This window comes from Takifugu flavidus, chromosome 20 (assembly GCF_003711565.1).
Source record: "Takifugu flavidus isolate HTHZ2018 chromosome 20, ASM371156v2, whole genome shotgun sequence".
Lineage (NCBI taxonomy): Eukaryota > Metazoa > Chordata > Actinopteri > Tetraodontiformes > Tetraodontidae > Takifugu > Takifugu flavidus.
The window spans coordinates 1,716,002-1,731,119 of record NC_079539.1 but is presented as its reverse complement, the minus strand read 5'-3'; the positions used below and the strand labels follow the sequence as shown (position 1 = coordinate 1,731,119).

General features: G+C 44.8%; 2 protein-coding genes across 19 annotated transcripts in view; one reads left to right on the top strand and one right to left on the bottom strand.

The window, feature by feature from the left end:
* The first annotated feature begins 636 nt into the window (after positions 1 to 636).
* Positions 637 to 12,318, top strand: golga2 (golgin A2). 7 transcript variants are annotated; one of them, XM_057019774.1, is made up of 28 exons: positions 637 to 767; positions 1,865 to 2,014; positions 2,597 to 2,665; positions 3,519 to 3,656; positions 3,902 to 3,948; positions 4,050 to 4,113; positions 4,523 to 4,582; positions 5,130 to 5,210; positions 5,605 to 5,643; positions 5,717 to 5,779; positions 5,953 to 6,046; positions 6,134 to 6,240; positions 6,375 to 6,433; positions 6,518 to 6,659; positions 6,752 to 6,841; positions 6,922 to 7,029; positions 7,109 to 7,196; positions 7,314 to 7,456; positions 7,603 to 7,821; positions 7,936 to 8,049; positions 8,211 to 8,435; positions 8,560 to 8,659; positions 8,822 to 8,907; positions 9,071 to 9,302; positions 9,431 to 9,592; positions 9,680 to 9,786; positions 9,901 to 10,093; positions 10,181 to 12,318. In XM_057019774.1, the coding sequence occupies exons 1-28, from the start codon at positions 720 to 722 to the stop codon at positions 10,441 to 10,443; spliced, it is 3,291 nt and encodes a 1,096-aa protein (XP_056875754.1). In that variant the 5' UTR covers positions 637 to 719; the 3' UTR covers positions 10,444 to 12,318. The 7 variants fall into 7 exon arrangements, with proteins under 7 accessions (XP_056875754.1, XP_056875755.1, XP_056875757.1 ...); XM_057019775.1 differs by lacking the exon at positions 2,597 to 2,665; XM_057019777.1 differs by lacking the exon at positions 3,519 to 3,656.
* Positions 12,319 to 12,493: 175 nt separating this feature from the next.
* The window catches only part of dnm1a (dynamin 1a), a 28,139-nt gene continuing 25,514 nt past the window's right edge, over positions 12,494 to 15,118 (bottom strand). For all 12 annotated transcript variants that reach the window (XR_008947786.1, XM_057019784.1, XM_057019791.1 and 9 more), the window contains one exon: positions 12,494 to 14,310. Coding sequence is in view for 9 of the 12 variants with exons in the window: in XM_057019784.1 (XP_056875764.1) it covers positions 14,280 to 14,310 (31 nt within the window). In the remaining 3 variants the exon portion in view is untranslated. The remainder of the gene's footprint in view (positions 14,311 to 15,118) is intronic.

Here is a 15,118-nt window from a genome sequence, read left to right as displayed (position 1 = left end):
TAGCCTGCCACCTGCTGATTAACAGAAAGATTGACAAGTCTAACTAGTGGCTCCTAAAACAATATTCCGGCAAAATAACATAACAAAATTTAAAGATCTGGGTTTTTTTAAATTTGTTTCTAGTCATGATGCTTTTAATTGAACGGAAATGGCTCATAAAACAATCATGTATTACTTATTACAACCAAGTATAAAGCGATAATAACTAAGTATGTGATTGTAGTAATGCACTGAGTGCGTTTTTTTCTTTAATTTACACATGTGAGTGGTTGCTTTGCAACATTTCTTAAATACTTTGGAGTATTTCCTCTCTAAAGTGTGGATCTGGTGGAGCATCCTATTTACCTTGCTCCATAAGGAGGAGCGATTCAGTCTCCACAGGAAGGAATGTAAGTGGCCAGAAATGCATCATCCATTAGTGACGGACCTGCACAGAAGGGAAGATGCAAGAAATATTTAAACGTAATAGCTGTTATTAATTCATTTGTTATGGCAGATCAATAAAATACAGTCACAAAAATCTACGTTTGACAGGATCTCGTGATCTTCCCGTTATATAATAGTTAATTGATTTTTTTTGGGAGGCTTATGCAACTTCTCTCGATCCGTTTGATGCATTTGTTGAGTGGAAGTCTGCGCTCAGCGCCCCCTACCGGCAGAGACGTCAACAGACGCCAAACTGATGACGTGGTTCGGTCCTTCGACCACTGAGCAGCAGTATGGCCGATCAGAGCAGGCAAATTAAACTCGCAGCAGCAAAGAAAAAGGTAAAATATATGTATATTTCTATCAAAGTAGTGATCCGTTGTTTTACGGAATAATGGGTCACATTCCCACTGTGTTGGTGGATTGTTTGTGCTAATTGTGTCTGTTTCTTCGCTATGAATCTATTGACGTTGCCGGGGTGTTGTCATTACACGTCGACCGGCCACTGAGCTGTTGCCAGCGCCGCCTCCTTCGCTCCCATGTAGGCCTCGAGATTTACTGGAGACCGGTGCTTTCTCCGGGCCTTTGTTGTTAGCATTAACTTTTCTTGATACGGGGGACTATTTGCGGCACCTAAATGCCCGTAATGTTTGGTATTCCGTTTAACTACTTGCTAACTGACCCAAGTCATTCATTTGGTCAAAACTATCATGTGTCGTTATTGGCGTAATTGTTAAAAATGGGGAAAAAACCTCAGCATGCTAAGAGGCAACTTGACGTTAGCAGCTTTTGGCTAACTACTGAAGTTGGCTGTGTGAGTGTCAGGAATGGGAGCCTATATTTAGGTGGCTCTCTGATTGATCTGATCGGTGGCTCAAAATCTACCAAAATGCGCAACCAGAAGCAGTTTTCCACAAGCCCCGGGCTCACATTTGAGCCTTCAGCTCGGGGGAATGACGGAGCCTGTTTTGACAGCTGGCATCCCCTCTTCCCCGTCCTGCTGTGTCCTTTAGCAAGAGGCTAATTCGAAACATGGCCCGATCAGCTGTGAAACAATGCTTTAGCAAGAGGTTAGCAACGGTTCCGGCTGCTTTAGTTTGCAATTATCCTACACAGTGGTCGTGGGCATAACATTGGAGGTCCTCAGCTGTTCTCCTTTGGTCCCCAACGACAGCTGACAGGCCCCATCCCCATGCATACAGAAACTGGAGGTTTCCTATAATAAGCTAAACTTTATCACCGCACTGTGATTTGCCAGAAGGTCATCCTGTTTGTGCAAGAACAGGAGGCTTTTATGCAAACATGCCAGATGGGGTGATTGTATTTTAAGGTTTGGAAGATGCACATTTGTATTAGATGGCGTATCAACTGTTCATCTGGGAAAAATATGATCAGGCATGCAATTCTTATATATCGACTGTTTCTGTGTGTCGGTCAGCTGAAAGAGTTTCAGCAGAAGAGCTCCCCTGCTAGCATGGTGGGGGAAAGGGGGAGCAGTACGGGGGGAGCAGGAGCCAAGAAGAAGAGGAAGGTCAAGGGGCAAAGCCAGACTGATGCGCCTTCAACGGACAGAAGCTCTCCGGACAATGTAAGTCCCAGTCTTTTGGGGGGGGGTTGGTACTTTTTACTGTATTTCAGCCCTTTGTCAGGCAGCCAGTCAACTGCCCTTCTGGTTTATCTATTGACATTTTAGTCTCTATGTTGATTTTTACCCATTGCTTTTATGCTCTAAGTCTGCGTCAGACACTGGAGAACTGACGGGTTAATCGAGGGTTGGTAACAATGAATTAAGCAAGGAATGTTGTGGTGTTTATGTCTGAAAACTGATTGGTAGCTCCAGTGGGATGAAATTAGGCATTTGATTACGTCACACATTTGGTTTATAGCATCCATCTGTTGGTTTTTTTGTGCGGAATCTGTAACCTAACCCTGATTTATTTAGTTGTTCTGGATAACCACTAGTAGGGTCCATCGATAGACACAGATGAGTACCGTAATTCCTCAAAATGTGATGTGCACGGCCCCTTTGTACTAGTGCCTCATTGTGAGCCTCCTCATTTCATTATTCCATGTTTTAGCTCCTTCCTTCCTGCTTGGTTCTCTTTCCCTGTGTGTTTATGTCTGTCACTTTCTAATTTCCTTCTCCTTGCTTTTTTCATCTCTCCCTTAGTTTGACAATATTCTGAAAGCACTTAGAAAAAGCAATGGAGTAGCCCTGCCTCCTTATAGCAACAGTCAGGTGAGCTTTCTCTTTCTCTCTGTTGTCTTAAACACCACGTTCCACTGCTCCCCATGTGCTTTTAATACTCTTCCTTCTTCCTTAATCACTAGTTCCTTCGTCAGTGCGTTTTAGGTCATCAAATTTACCATTTTATTAACTGGCTGTATTGACAGAAGTGTTTTTACTGCGATGTGACTGCCCGTTCATTTAATATATTCCATAATACTGCAAGAAATCCTCTTTGATTCGATCAGGTGCAGTCAGTTCTCTTGAGTTCTAAGTAATGTGAGGGATACATTTTTTTGGTTTTCAAGCAAAATAGTGCAAAAATGTCACTAATTTTGATGAGACTGAACTGAAACACAGCCCCTGAGCTGATGAGGGTTTGCATGTTTGCTCAAAGGTGATTTGCTCTCCAGAATTACAGCATTTGCAGTTTGCTCTGTGGGAGGAGAAAGAGCTGTTTAAATAATTGCTTTATTTATTGATTTATTTATTTATCGATTGATTGAAATGCAGATCTCTGTGTGTTCAGATTTTCGGACCTAGGCTGGTTCGTTCCACTGTTGTGTACTGGCGCATTTTTGCTCATCTTCCAGATCAAACAATCTCCTTTCGAAACGTTGACTCTGAATAAACAGCATGCACATTTTCAACCTCGCCTGCGTGCATGAACACCGTGTTGTGCATTGCCGTGTGATCAATGAGCCAAACTGAAGAATACTTCTGTTCCCTTTTTTTTTTTTAGTAACTTTGTGGTGTTTGTTGGTTTTGTGTTTGATTCACATCCAAAGCCTTTTGTTGCTCCTCCATTGGAACAGCTCTGCTTCCTGGCACTCAACCAGTGTGCATTTTTGTTGTGTCACCTCAGACGTGTGCAGAAGCCGCCACCATCGGGTCGTCTGTTTCCCAGATGCTGGAGGAGCCAAAGAGCGAGCTCGAGTCTAACCCTGCTAATACTAACACAGCTACTAACCCTGAGCCTGTCAGTCCACACACTGAACCACAGGTGTGTCCCACTGTCCTTCACACTCTTTATGCAGCTTGTGTTGGAAAAGCAATAATACATGTTCAGAAATATCCCGGCCCGACAATCAGTGTTTTTTTGTACGTGTGTGACACATGAGTGTTTGAAAACAGCAGAGTTCCCTGTTTGTAGAAGTGAGCTCAGACATTAAATCTGTTTACGCTGGATTTTATCTTCTTTCATTTTGAGCTTCCTCTCTTTTTGCTTTGTCATGACTTCCTCTGCAGGACTATCATGATACCAATGGTGGTGACAACTCCATGGAAGAAAATAGGTGCGTTGACACGCATGCGTGTTTCAAAGGAAGGTGCACGTGTTATTCTAAATTCAATGGAATGAGACAGGATGTTAATGCGATTGCGTGTCATCCTGCAGACCGCTGTCGTCCACCGAGAGCCTGCGGCAGCTCTCCCAGCAGCTGAACGGCCTGGTCTCTGGGGTATTTACCAGCACCACTTTCAACTCTGTCAAATTTCATTCCTCTGGTCAAATCGCGCTTTGTCATATAGCCACTGGTGTGTTCTTCAACTGGGGGTGTGTCGCATCTATTTTGGGCAGGAATTCACTTGAGGCATTTTCAGATTTGCCAGTTGTTGCGAGTGGCCACAAGTGTCTCAACATCATCCTACTGGTCCACCAGACTAGATAACCTAGTTTGGTTGTGATGCTTTTGGGATTGTGAGACACTCCTCGTTATATCAGTTACTCCATTAAACAAATCTAAAATACAGTTTCATGAACAAGAAACATTCGTTTTACTCAGCGCAGCAGTTTCTTTAGGTTTTGAGGTGAAGACTTGTCTGTTTATTCAAAAAGGGATTTTTCAAAATGATGTTTTTCTCTTTCAGTCGTCTGTTGCTTATGTGAACGGTGACAGTGGATCTTCTGGCAACGAGAGGGAGCTAGAGGTAAGTTAGGAATCTCATCGTGTCTCGATAACACCTGTTTGGTCTATACAATATCGAGCTAGTTGCTGCTATAAATGCTGCTGTAACCTGCCTGGTGTTGATCAGGATTTGTTATCAGCTCTGGGCTCTTCTGTAATATTTCACACATCCGGGAGTGACCGTTTCCCAATTGTGGGTTGTGTGGAACTAAATAAATATTTCAAGCTCAAGTGTTTCGATATTCAATAAATGATTGGTATATAATATCTGGTATATCTATGTTAAGTTATAAATGGCATGTGTATGTTTTCAATCTGAAATCTAGTAATCGTATGAAATTGAGATCCTGAGGATCCCACCTTTGTAATCATTCGCCTCTCAGCTCTCGTGAAAGTTTAGCTCCACTCTTTTCCAGTGTTGTTGCTTGCCATCATATCGAAGAATCATCTTTGATTTGTTTTCTTTATTCTTGTCCTTCTCCTTGTGTTTTTTTGGCATTTACCATTTCACTGTATGCACTCTCTCCTATATTTCCCCCTTTTTTGTGATGCATGTGTGCACGTGATAGACTCGGAACCAGGAGCTGGCAGCCGCCCTGGAGTCCAGCAACCTTACAAACTCTCAGCTCAATACCAAGCTTGACCAGCTGGTAAGAAGCTGCGTGTCTCTTAGTTTTTGTGTACAGAATCTGACGTTTTCTTCCTCGGTTCATTGAACGGTTGCATTCTGCATGGCCTGTTTATCCTCCCACTATACTTGGCTGCACATCTAAGTTGGAGTCCTAATCGGGTTGTTGATGCCTGATTGTTCTGACATTTCCTCACTCGCCTTCAATACTTTCAAAACTTTAAACAGACACACAAGGTTCATTAAAATTAAGAACTAGAGCATGTCCACTCATTGAACACCTCTGTCCTCTCAGGCGTGCAGAGGAGGCTTGATGTGCCAGATTTTCATTTTCATTTTCTCCACAAGCAGAATTGTGTAACACTGTCAAGGTCCGGAAACAGTTGTTGCTCTGAAACTATTTCTCTTCTTTGCAGACGCAGCAAACTCGAGGACTGACAGAACAGTTACAAAAGGTATATCGATGCTGATCTTTGTCATTTTCAAACCATGCATTTTTTTCTTACATTTCTGTGCTCATTACTTCAGGAACGCAAAGAATTTGAAGATAAACATTTCAAAGAACATGGAGCCATGCGGGAGCAATTGCAGGTAAGACGAGCAGCTGAGTTCAATTGGATGAATGTGAGAATCATCCCAGAAAGAAATGAAGCTCAATTATATTACCTTCCATGCTAACCTCCAGCCTGTTGACAACTAAAGGTTATAATTTGTCCATCTGATGGGTGACCTGATATAAAACAAGTTGACTCTCTTCTCCCAAGGTTCACATTCAGACTATTGGCATACTAGTGTCAGAGAAATCCGAGCTGCAAACAGCGCTGCAGTACACACAACAGGCTGCTCGACAGAAATCAGGTAAATGTGCACTTCTTTTAATGCCTGCATTTATGTACAGGAGAAGAGGTCAGCAACATGTCCCCTCGTCTCTGTCTTTCTGTGCAGCCGAGGCCGAGGAGTTAAATAATCGTCTGCAGTCGTCAAAGCAGAGAGTGTCGGAGCTGGAGAGAACGCTTTCCTCCGTGTCAACACAGCAGAAACAGTTTGAGAAGGTGAGACACCCTCATATTTAGCAATCCCCTCAAATGAAAAAACACACTGACGGATGAATGTTGACACCGGCGTAAATCATCATTTGTTATTGTTCACGTCATTTTAGTCACCTTATTTTACTTTTTGTACCCAGCACAACAAAGAACTGGAAAAGGAGAGAGACTCCCTGAGACTGGAGCTGTTTAGACTAAAGTGAGTCACTTACCCAAACCCTGCCATACAGTAGACGTGCACACCTTCCAATTCCTAAATGTCTTCACGCTTCTCCATTCACAGCAATGTAAGCGAGGAAACCAAGCAGCAGAACTCTGAGCTGTCAGAGCAGATAAAGCTGAGCAATGAGGAGAAAGGAGCAATGAAATTTGAGGTGGAGGACCTTCGCAAGCGTCTTGAGTTAGCCGATCTCATGTTGCAACAGGTGCAGTAATACAAAGATGCAGATTTGCAGACTGTTCGGCCATTTTTTTCCCCCATTTATTAAAGTCAACCTTGATTATTCTTTTCTGTCAGTGCTCCAGTCAGTCTGATCCCACCAGTGCCACCCAACAGGCCCAGTTACTGCTTGAAGAGAAGCAGCAGCTAGAAATGCACAATCATCAGGTCTGTACACACGAGAGCCAAGCAGCCGCCATCCGCAAGTGCTGTTTTGATCCCATTCTTTATACGTTTCCCTGTCGTAGCTGTTGGAGTCCATAGGCCATCTGCAGAAAGAGAGGGATCGTTATGCAGAACAGATCCAGGCGGAGGGTCGTGCCTGGAAGGACAAAACAGAACAGTTGCTTACACAGGTAGACTACGCTCACATCAGCGGAGTCACTGGTGTTGGCCAGCTCTGAAGCCAAACGCATCATCTCTGTATCTGTACAGGTGGCTTTGGTGGCAGAAGAGAGGGACCAAAACATTAGCCGAGTTCAGGAACTAGAGGCTGCCATCACAGAGCTGGAAAGTGCTGCAGGTAAAACATTTAAATGGTCTTGTTGACTTTCTCCACATGGATACCCAGGATACTGGAATAATAGTCTTGTTACATATTTACCGTGTGTTTAATTCATTTCTGAACCCATTTGTGCAGCACTGTTGTCTCAGGAGAGAGAGGCCCAGAACAAAGCAGAACCTCAGTCCTCGGAGCCATCGGAGCGCGAGCTGGCTCTGGAAGAGGCGCTCAACACTTTACAACAGGACAAAGATGCTGTTACTGCACAGTTCCAGGCCCAGGTAGCCATTAAAGTACTTCATGCTTAATCACTCCTGATTTACTCATTAACAAGAAACTGATTTTAGTTTGTTTCAAACGATTAAAATAGAACTTTGAAATGTCAGTTTGCAGCGTCTATAATGGGCTTTTGCCATCTTTCTTCCAGCTGCGAGATAACGAGCAGTTGAGCCGCCTGTGTGCAGAGCAGGAGACGCGTCTGGGAGAACTGGAGCGACGGGTGGAGAACCAAGTTCAGGAGGAGGAGGATCGCCGGCGCATGTTGGAAGATGTTCAGTCTGACAAGGCCACAATCAGCCGCGCTCTCACCCAGAACAGAACATTAAAAGACCAGTTGGCAGAGTTACAGAACGGGTTTGTGAAAGTGGTAAGGCGGTCTTTTTTCCCCGTATGACTCGTTTAATGGGTAAATATATCCACATGTTTTAATCATGTGGGTTAATAGTAGGTAAATGAGTGAAAGTAAATCCTTTTTATGCAGACTAATGAGAACATGGAGCTGACTAATGCCATCCAGTCAGAGCTGCACGTGAAAAAGGAGCTGGCACGTCGGATGGGTGAGCTGCAGGAGGAGCTGCACAACATCAAAGAGCAGGTGGAGTCATTTATAGGCAATTACCAAAGGGATCACAGACAAAATAAAATGCATTCCAGAGAATTCAGGATATACTGTACATTCAAACATTTCTTTATGCCTGAGCCAAACAAAATTCCCTTCATGGAAACAGTAGATTCTCATCTGTTTATTGGTCTTAGTTGGAAGTGAAAAGTCAAGAGTCTCAGGGCCTCCTGGCACAGAGGGAGCAGCTTGTGGCCCACCTGCAGCAGTATTCTGCTGGTTACCAGGCTCTTGCTTCAGAGCGGGAACAGCTTCATCACCAGTATCTGCAGCAGGTCCAGCTCATGGACAGGTTGCATCATGATGAGAGCCAAGGCCGGGTAGAGCTGGAGATCAGTCACAGTCAGCTCAAGCGAGCACAGGTGAGGTTTTCACGAGCGTCTCAGTCCTTCACTATGTTCCTTGAGCATTCCAGGGTAAAATTGATCCTTTTCTCTGTACGTATCATTCCTCATGTATCATGGCTCTCGTCACTGTCTCCTGCAGGAGCAGTTGGAGCTGTTGGTTCGAGACAATGAGCAGCTGAAGAGTGAAGTGAGAGAGCTGCTCAACAGCTCTGCTCTTGCCTCATCGTCCTTAGACCATGGTAGGATGGAAAACGGTTTTCTTTCCAGGCAAAATAACACTCAACTTCCCTTCATCCCTAAGGATCTAAATCAAATGTCACATTCGGAGAACTAATCACTCGCTTTCATGGAAATATCTACATATATTTTCACAAAGACTAACAGACTTCATATGTCCTCAGGAGAAGGCAGAGAAAGCCCTCAGCAAGAGGACTCAATATCAGCTTCCATCATCATCCCAGAAGACTTTGAGAGCCAGAAGGAGATGGTGAGAATTATTCCTCCAAATGTTCTTTTCTTGAAACAGTTTGGTCCATCTAAAATTAGATTCATGCTGCACTAGTGTAAATCATTAATTTAATTAGGACATTAGCCCTCAAAAATGTGCTATTACCTGGGTTTATGGAGTGTCTTCCTTTATCCCACCTCAGGAACAGTTTATTCGAGGAGCTTTGGCTCAGGTGGAAGCAGAGAGGGACGAGGCCCGGAGACAACTGGAGGAAGAACGTCGGCTTCACCTGGCAGCCAGGCACCAGGCGGCCGTGGCCCTCAGACTGGAGCAGCAGCACCAAAGCCACAAAGCTGATCACGACCAGCACGATCACGCTCACGCTCACGACCAGCACGCTCACTGTGACCACGACCACGATCACGATCATTCTGGTGAGGACGCTGCAAAGTTTTGTTTGTTCAGAAGTGTAAAAATGAAAATCTTGTTTTTGACTCTGTCCGCTGGCTGCTGGTGTTGTAATCCTACTAGTAATGATAGATGGTGATGATTTATTCTTCAGAAGGAGGAGTGCCGGTGGAAGTTCACCAGGCCTTGCAGGTTGCCATGGAGAAGCTCCAGCACCGTTTCACCTCTCTCATGCAAGAGAAGGCTGACCTGAAGGAGCGGGTGGAGGAGTTGGAGCATCGCTGCATCCAGCTGTCCGGAGAGACCGACACTATAGGTGAGGCGGGAATCCTGTCGTATACCAACCACAATGCAACTGTTCCCCCATTTTTGTAATAACTTCTGGTACTTTCACTGTCTCCAGGGGAGTATATAGCACTGTACCAGAGTCAGCGCGCCATCATGAAGCAGAAGCACCACGAGAAGGAGCAGTACATTAACATGTTGGCCCAGGACAAGGAGGAGATGAAGGTACTGCAAAGATTTGGATTATTATGAAAATATTATATTGATGCACCTCTTTTTATGCCTCCCAATCACTGTTAGAGTGATTTCATTCATGTTTTGTTTCCTCTGTCCTCTCAGATGAAGCTGGCAGAACTGCAGGATTTGGTGATGAGACTGGTGGCAGAGAGGAACGACTGGTACAGCCGGTACACCGGCGCCGTGGCCGGCTCGGGCACAGTGAACCCCGACCTGCTTCCTGTCGGGCAGGACCACGTTGGGTCTGAGTACCAAGCGCACTTTCAGACAGAGCCCAATGCTGTGGGTGGAGCAGGTACAGGAACAGCTTCAACCTGAACCTTTCTGTAACAGAAATGAAGAGGTTTTTCATGGCGGCTCTCTCTCTCTACTCTCTCTGCAGAAGCCATGGAGATCATCCCCCTGTCGGAGCCCACAACAGGTTCGGAACCGTCTCAGCTGTTTTCATCTGGATCAGCCAACCCTGATACCAAATCCCTGGGGCCAAAAGAGGGCGGCACAGCTCAACAGATCATGCAGCTGCTCCAAGAGATCCAAAACCCCCAGGGAACAGCAAGATCACCCCCTTTCCTTGGAGAGAACCCCTGCATCCCTTTTTTCTACAGGCCTGATGAACAGGATGAAGTGAAGATCCTTGTCGTTTGAGGTGTGTGTGTGTCCGGGTGTGAAAGGACTGAATTGTGGGAGATATTAAACTCTAGCTTTAGCTATAAGCATATAATATCCAGAAACACTTACAGAATTGGCTCAGAGTTGTCTGGGTTTGTTCCTGTGACATTAGGACGGCCGTTCTGTTCATTTGTCGACGTTACCGTGTGTAAAAATGACTGACTTGACCTGCAAAAGAGAAGAATTCCTCTCCTTAACACATACAAAATGTGTGATTTCCATCCTTCCTCTCATGTCCTGTCTTACATTTAAGTGCAATAAATGGGCCTTCTGAACCCCCCCCACTGATTAAAAGTACTAACAACGTTGAACAGTTAGCAGCATGCTATGTGCAACTTTGGTTTAAACTCAGTTCACTGTTCAAATGCCAAAAAGAAAGAGCATCGCGTCTGAATGTAATAAATTATTTATCCGTATGTGTGTCATGAGAAAATGTGAGCAAAAAGAGGTGAAGACAGGAGGAAGGAGGTGGAAAATCGGTGCACATAACTTTGAATTGATAGCTCTCTATTGACACGGGGGACGGAGGAACTGTCGATTGGTTTAAAAAAAACAGCTATTTTTTTTCTTCCAAACACTGAAAATTCTGTTTATACGCCGTGAAATGTTAATATATGTGAAATGCTTGTGTCGTTACCAAGTCCTTGGCGGGAGAGATGCAATTGAAAGACCACGTGAAGAGAAAGTTACCAGGGCATTACTTCCTCATCTGATGCTCAGTGTCCTCAGTCCTCGTCCCCTCACTCGCGCTGTCCAACATTAAAGTCCAGTAAGAACCAGTTCTGTTACACGTCTGATCCTGTACGACTGGACGGGATGTGTGGCTCAGTTTCTGCTGTTTTTTCTAGAGTTCTATCATATCCTATAAATAAGATTGCACTAAACTTGTACAAATCCCGTCATTCGGAATAGGAGGGGAACCCGGTGAAGCCGCTCCGTGAGGCTGAGGGTTCCGTTTCTGACCTTTGTGTGTCGTGTTGCACTCGGAGGGTAAAAAGGTGTAAATAAGAGGGTGAAGGAGGTGAAGCTGAGGCTTCAGGGGGGCTTTTCAGTCCCAGAAGTGGAGGACCAAAACCTAAATCAGATTTATTTTTATTTTTGGGGGGGGCAAAAAAGCGCTAACAAGAACGCGATGTGGAAAAAAAAAGTTTTGTTCTGTTTAAGTAGTGCAGCTTGAGGATTTAGCATTACAGCAGGACGGAGTGTTATTTAAGAGTATATTTGGAAAGAAAAGCAGAAAAATACATAATTAGAATTAAAGTTCTTTACAGCGAAGTTTTGCCAACCTTTTCTGTCTTCAGTCGTAGCACTTGGTTGATCTTTTTTTTTTCTTTTTCTTTTTTAAGTCCATGTTTCTTCCTTTCTTTTGAGTTTACTAGGAGTGGGCTAAAAAATCACTAAAATATCTGGTCACAGAAAAGTCCTTTTGTTTCTGCTGTTTTCAAAGCTATGAAACGATGATGGATGTGACGACCTCCCAGCTTCACTGTAACACGATTGACCTGGAAACGTATCATCTTTGCTATAAAAGGTGGTGTATATACTGTAACTCTGTAACATATTGTATATTCATTATACCGGATGCGTGTGCGAGCGTGTGTGTGTGTGGGAGTGGAGGGGGGGGTGACATCGGTTCACTATAATGCTTTATTTATTTGACTACATTAGCATCTCTACTAATCAGTTTTAATGTAAATTGGGTGTGGTTGATGGAAATGAAGGATGATTCTCAGAATTGATTTATTTGGGGGCTGCTTCTGACAGAAGCTTGCTGATTTATTTTTTTGGGTTCCTTGAATTGATTTTTTCTCCCCTTTTTCCTGAATAAAACACAGTGAGCAGCTTAAAAAATGTTGTCTCGATCACATTTCCTTAAAGGGATTTGTACTGGCACAAATCAAAGCCTCAGATGATCAAAGCCTAATCTTAGATGTCGGCCCCTTTCGTCCGTCTTGTAGATGCTTTTAGGGAAATCTTCCACGAGCTGCTCTGATCACGTTGGGAAAGACGAAGCAAAAACCACAGCTGGATTCTCATACACAGACTTTTAATGTGACGTCAAAGCACAGCGGTCCTGCACAACAAAGACTCGGTTCTGGTTCCGTCTGTGGTCTTGGCCGCTGCAGGACTTCCACACATCCGACCCTCTCTGCCGCCGACCACCAACAGCCTACCAGCGTCCACACGCATCAGTGCGTCACAGACAGCTTTTATCACAGATTTTTCACATATACTCATTTATTCATAGTTTAAATATTCATAGATTCCGTACGTTTCCCACTATAATCTCTAGACAGTGAAAGGATGCACCACACATATACATAATAACACATATAGATCCACTTTTTTAAATAACCTTTTATGGTGTGTGTGTTTTTTTATTTAGCTTTTAGATGAATTAAGATGCACAAGGGTTTATGGAAAAGGGCTTTTTCAAAGCTTGGATGACAACTGAGGTACAAGAGGTGTTATTTGTTTAATGGCTTTGATGGGGGGGCAAGGAGCACATCACACTGACAGCAGAATTCTGTGGCACAAAAATGTCGCTGGGGGGGATCGGTTGAAATCACAGGCTCGGGGGAGACGGGAGTGACACAGGAGGAGCGTCTGATAGTTCTGTGCATAGACTGACACGTTTTTGTGTTCTCACTCACCCCCGTGACCGCTGAGAGATAAAGAGAAGAAGAAAACAGAGGATGAAATGCAGATTCTGGACAGGCGGGTGGAGTTATTGCACCTTTCCCTGCGTGGGAAAAGTGCAATAAGAGGCACCTTTTTAAGCCGGTAAATAGCAGGAAACCCTTAGAGTTGTTGCATAGGTCCTCTCGAAGCGACACTGAGACCAGCTTTATAATTATGTGAACCTGTGTGCGTCTAAGAAGCTACAACAAGGTCGGAACGTCCAGAAAAAAGGTCCTCCTGCGGTCCTGATCCGAGAGGAGGAAGAAGAGGAGGGAGGGAAACAAGGAGAGGATGAAGAGCGGCGAGTCTGTCTGTGTCGGGGGGGTTCAGAGCGTGTTGCAGCCTTCCTCCTGGGAGGGATTGATGGATGGTGGAGGTGAAAAGGATGATGGGAGGTTTCCATTAAGAGTCAAACGGCGGCAGGGGGCTCTCGGGGCGAGGAGACCCGCCTCTGCTCGGCCTGCTGTTTGGTGAAAAGCGTAAAAGGAAATGACCATAATGAAGAAACTCCGGAAAAATGACTCCACCTGATTCTTTCATGACCAGTGGAAACGTGATTCGACGCACTCGCAGCGTCGGGGGGCCACCGCTAGGTTACCATGACGCTGCTTCAAGAGCATTTGGACGTTTAACGCATCTACCACGGCGGTGGAAACGACACGATTTTAAAAAACTAAAATCAAAATCCCATTTGAATTTAACCTCCTTTAAACGTTGTTTTTAACGCCACCTCTTCTACTTCCTGGGAGCTCTAATGTCATGTGTTTTTAATTAGAAGCAGTAAAATAACCCAGAAACTGCTTATATTTATGCTAAATTTGCACATATGCCTCGCTTTTATTCTTCAATAGCAGGAATAAATAGTCTGTATGGATTCCCTCCATATGTGCAGAAATTAAACCCCTTTTGTCTTCAAGGTTTATTTGGATTCTAAAGTGTGCTATAAGTTTGAAATTCTCTCATGCAGGTGTGTCTCAGTGGGGTGGAGGGGGTCGTTAAATGCAAGAGATGGAGGGGCTTCTTCCAGTTCAGGTGAGGTGTGGCAGGGAACGGCAGGTAGGCGGCGCTGTTGCCCTCTTATCCAGGGGTGGGGTGGAGGAGAGAGGAAAGGAGGAAGGAGCTCAGAAGTCTTAGTGGGTTGGAGAAGGCGGGGGTCTCCGACTGCCGGGGACACACAGACACAGAGACGGGATCAGGGGTCAGATTAGAAAATTCCGAGCTCTTTTTTATGCGCGCATGTTATTCATGTTCCAGGGCCCCGTGTGTGAACTCATGCACATCCACAGAAATACGGTTCAGACAACCACCGACGACATACGACACATGGAGGGTCCTCAGCCGCTCAGGTCACATGACCTGACCACACGCGCGCACACACACACACACACACACACAGAGGTGTGTTCCCATTCCAGTTCACACACGGAACATTGAATTTGTCTTGCAAGGCCCGTGTTAGAGTAACATGCACTTTTATGGGTTTATATACGGAACATCTGGGCTCGAGCTATAGAAATTTAGCTGTGTTTACATTAGGGCACTGAAAGTGTCGTCTTTAGCAGGTTTGGAGGTGTTTTCCTGGGAAAACGGTTCAGTTGAGAGACAGTAGCTGCGTTATAACCTCTGATACCAGAAGATCAGTGCGGTAAAAACAACAGATAAAGTTTGGAATGAGAGGTGGGATGTGACACCAAATACTGGCACACGCACACACACGCGCACACACACACACAACACAACATTACACATGTGTGTTTTGAGCTGAATCCTGTCACGAATCTCCTTCAGATCACACAGAGACACATGAGCGACACCATTCCTAACACAGATGCAAACACACACACGCCATCTGAAGTGGGTGTGTGTTTTTTTTTCCCCATGCAGCATTTTGGGAAGAGAAAATGAGAGATGCCAGGATGAGAAAGGAGGAGAGTGGCGATGCCGATGATGGCGGACTGCCCACAACATA

What these genes read in the sequence shown, in the direction of transcription:
- golga2 (XM_057019774.1), top strand. Translation starts at nt 720, where the DNA reads ATGGCCGATCAGAGCAGGCAAATTAAACTCGCAGCAGCAAAGAAAAAG. An exon ending in TCGCAGCAGCAAAGAAAAAG is followed by an intron (nt 768 to 1,864) that starts GTAAAATATATG and finishes TGTGTCGGTCAG; the next exon opens with CTGAAAGAGTTTCAGCAGAA. An exon ending in AACTCCATGGAAGAAAATAG is followed by an intron (nt 3,949 to 4,049) that starts GTGCGTTGACAC and finishes GTCATCCTGCAG; the next exon opens with ACCGCTGTCGTCCACCGAGA.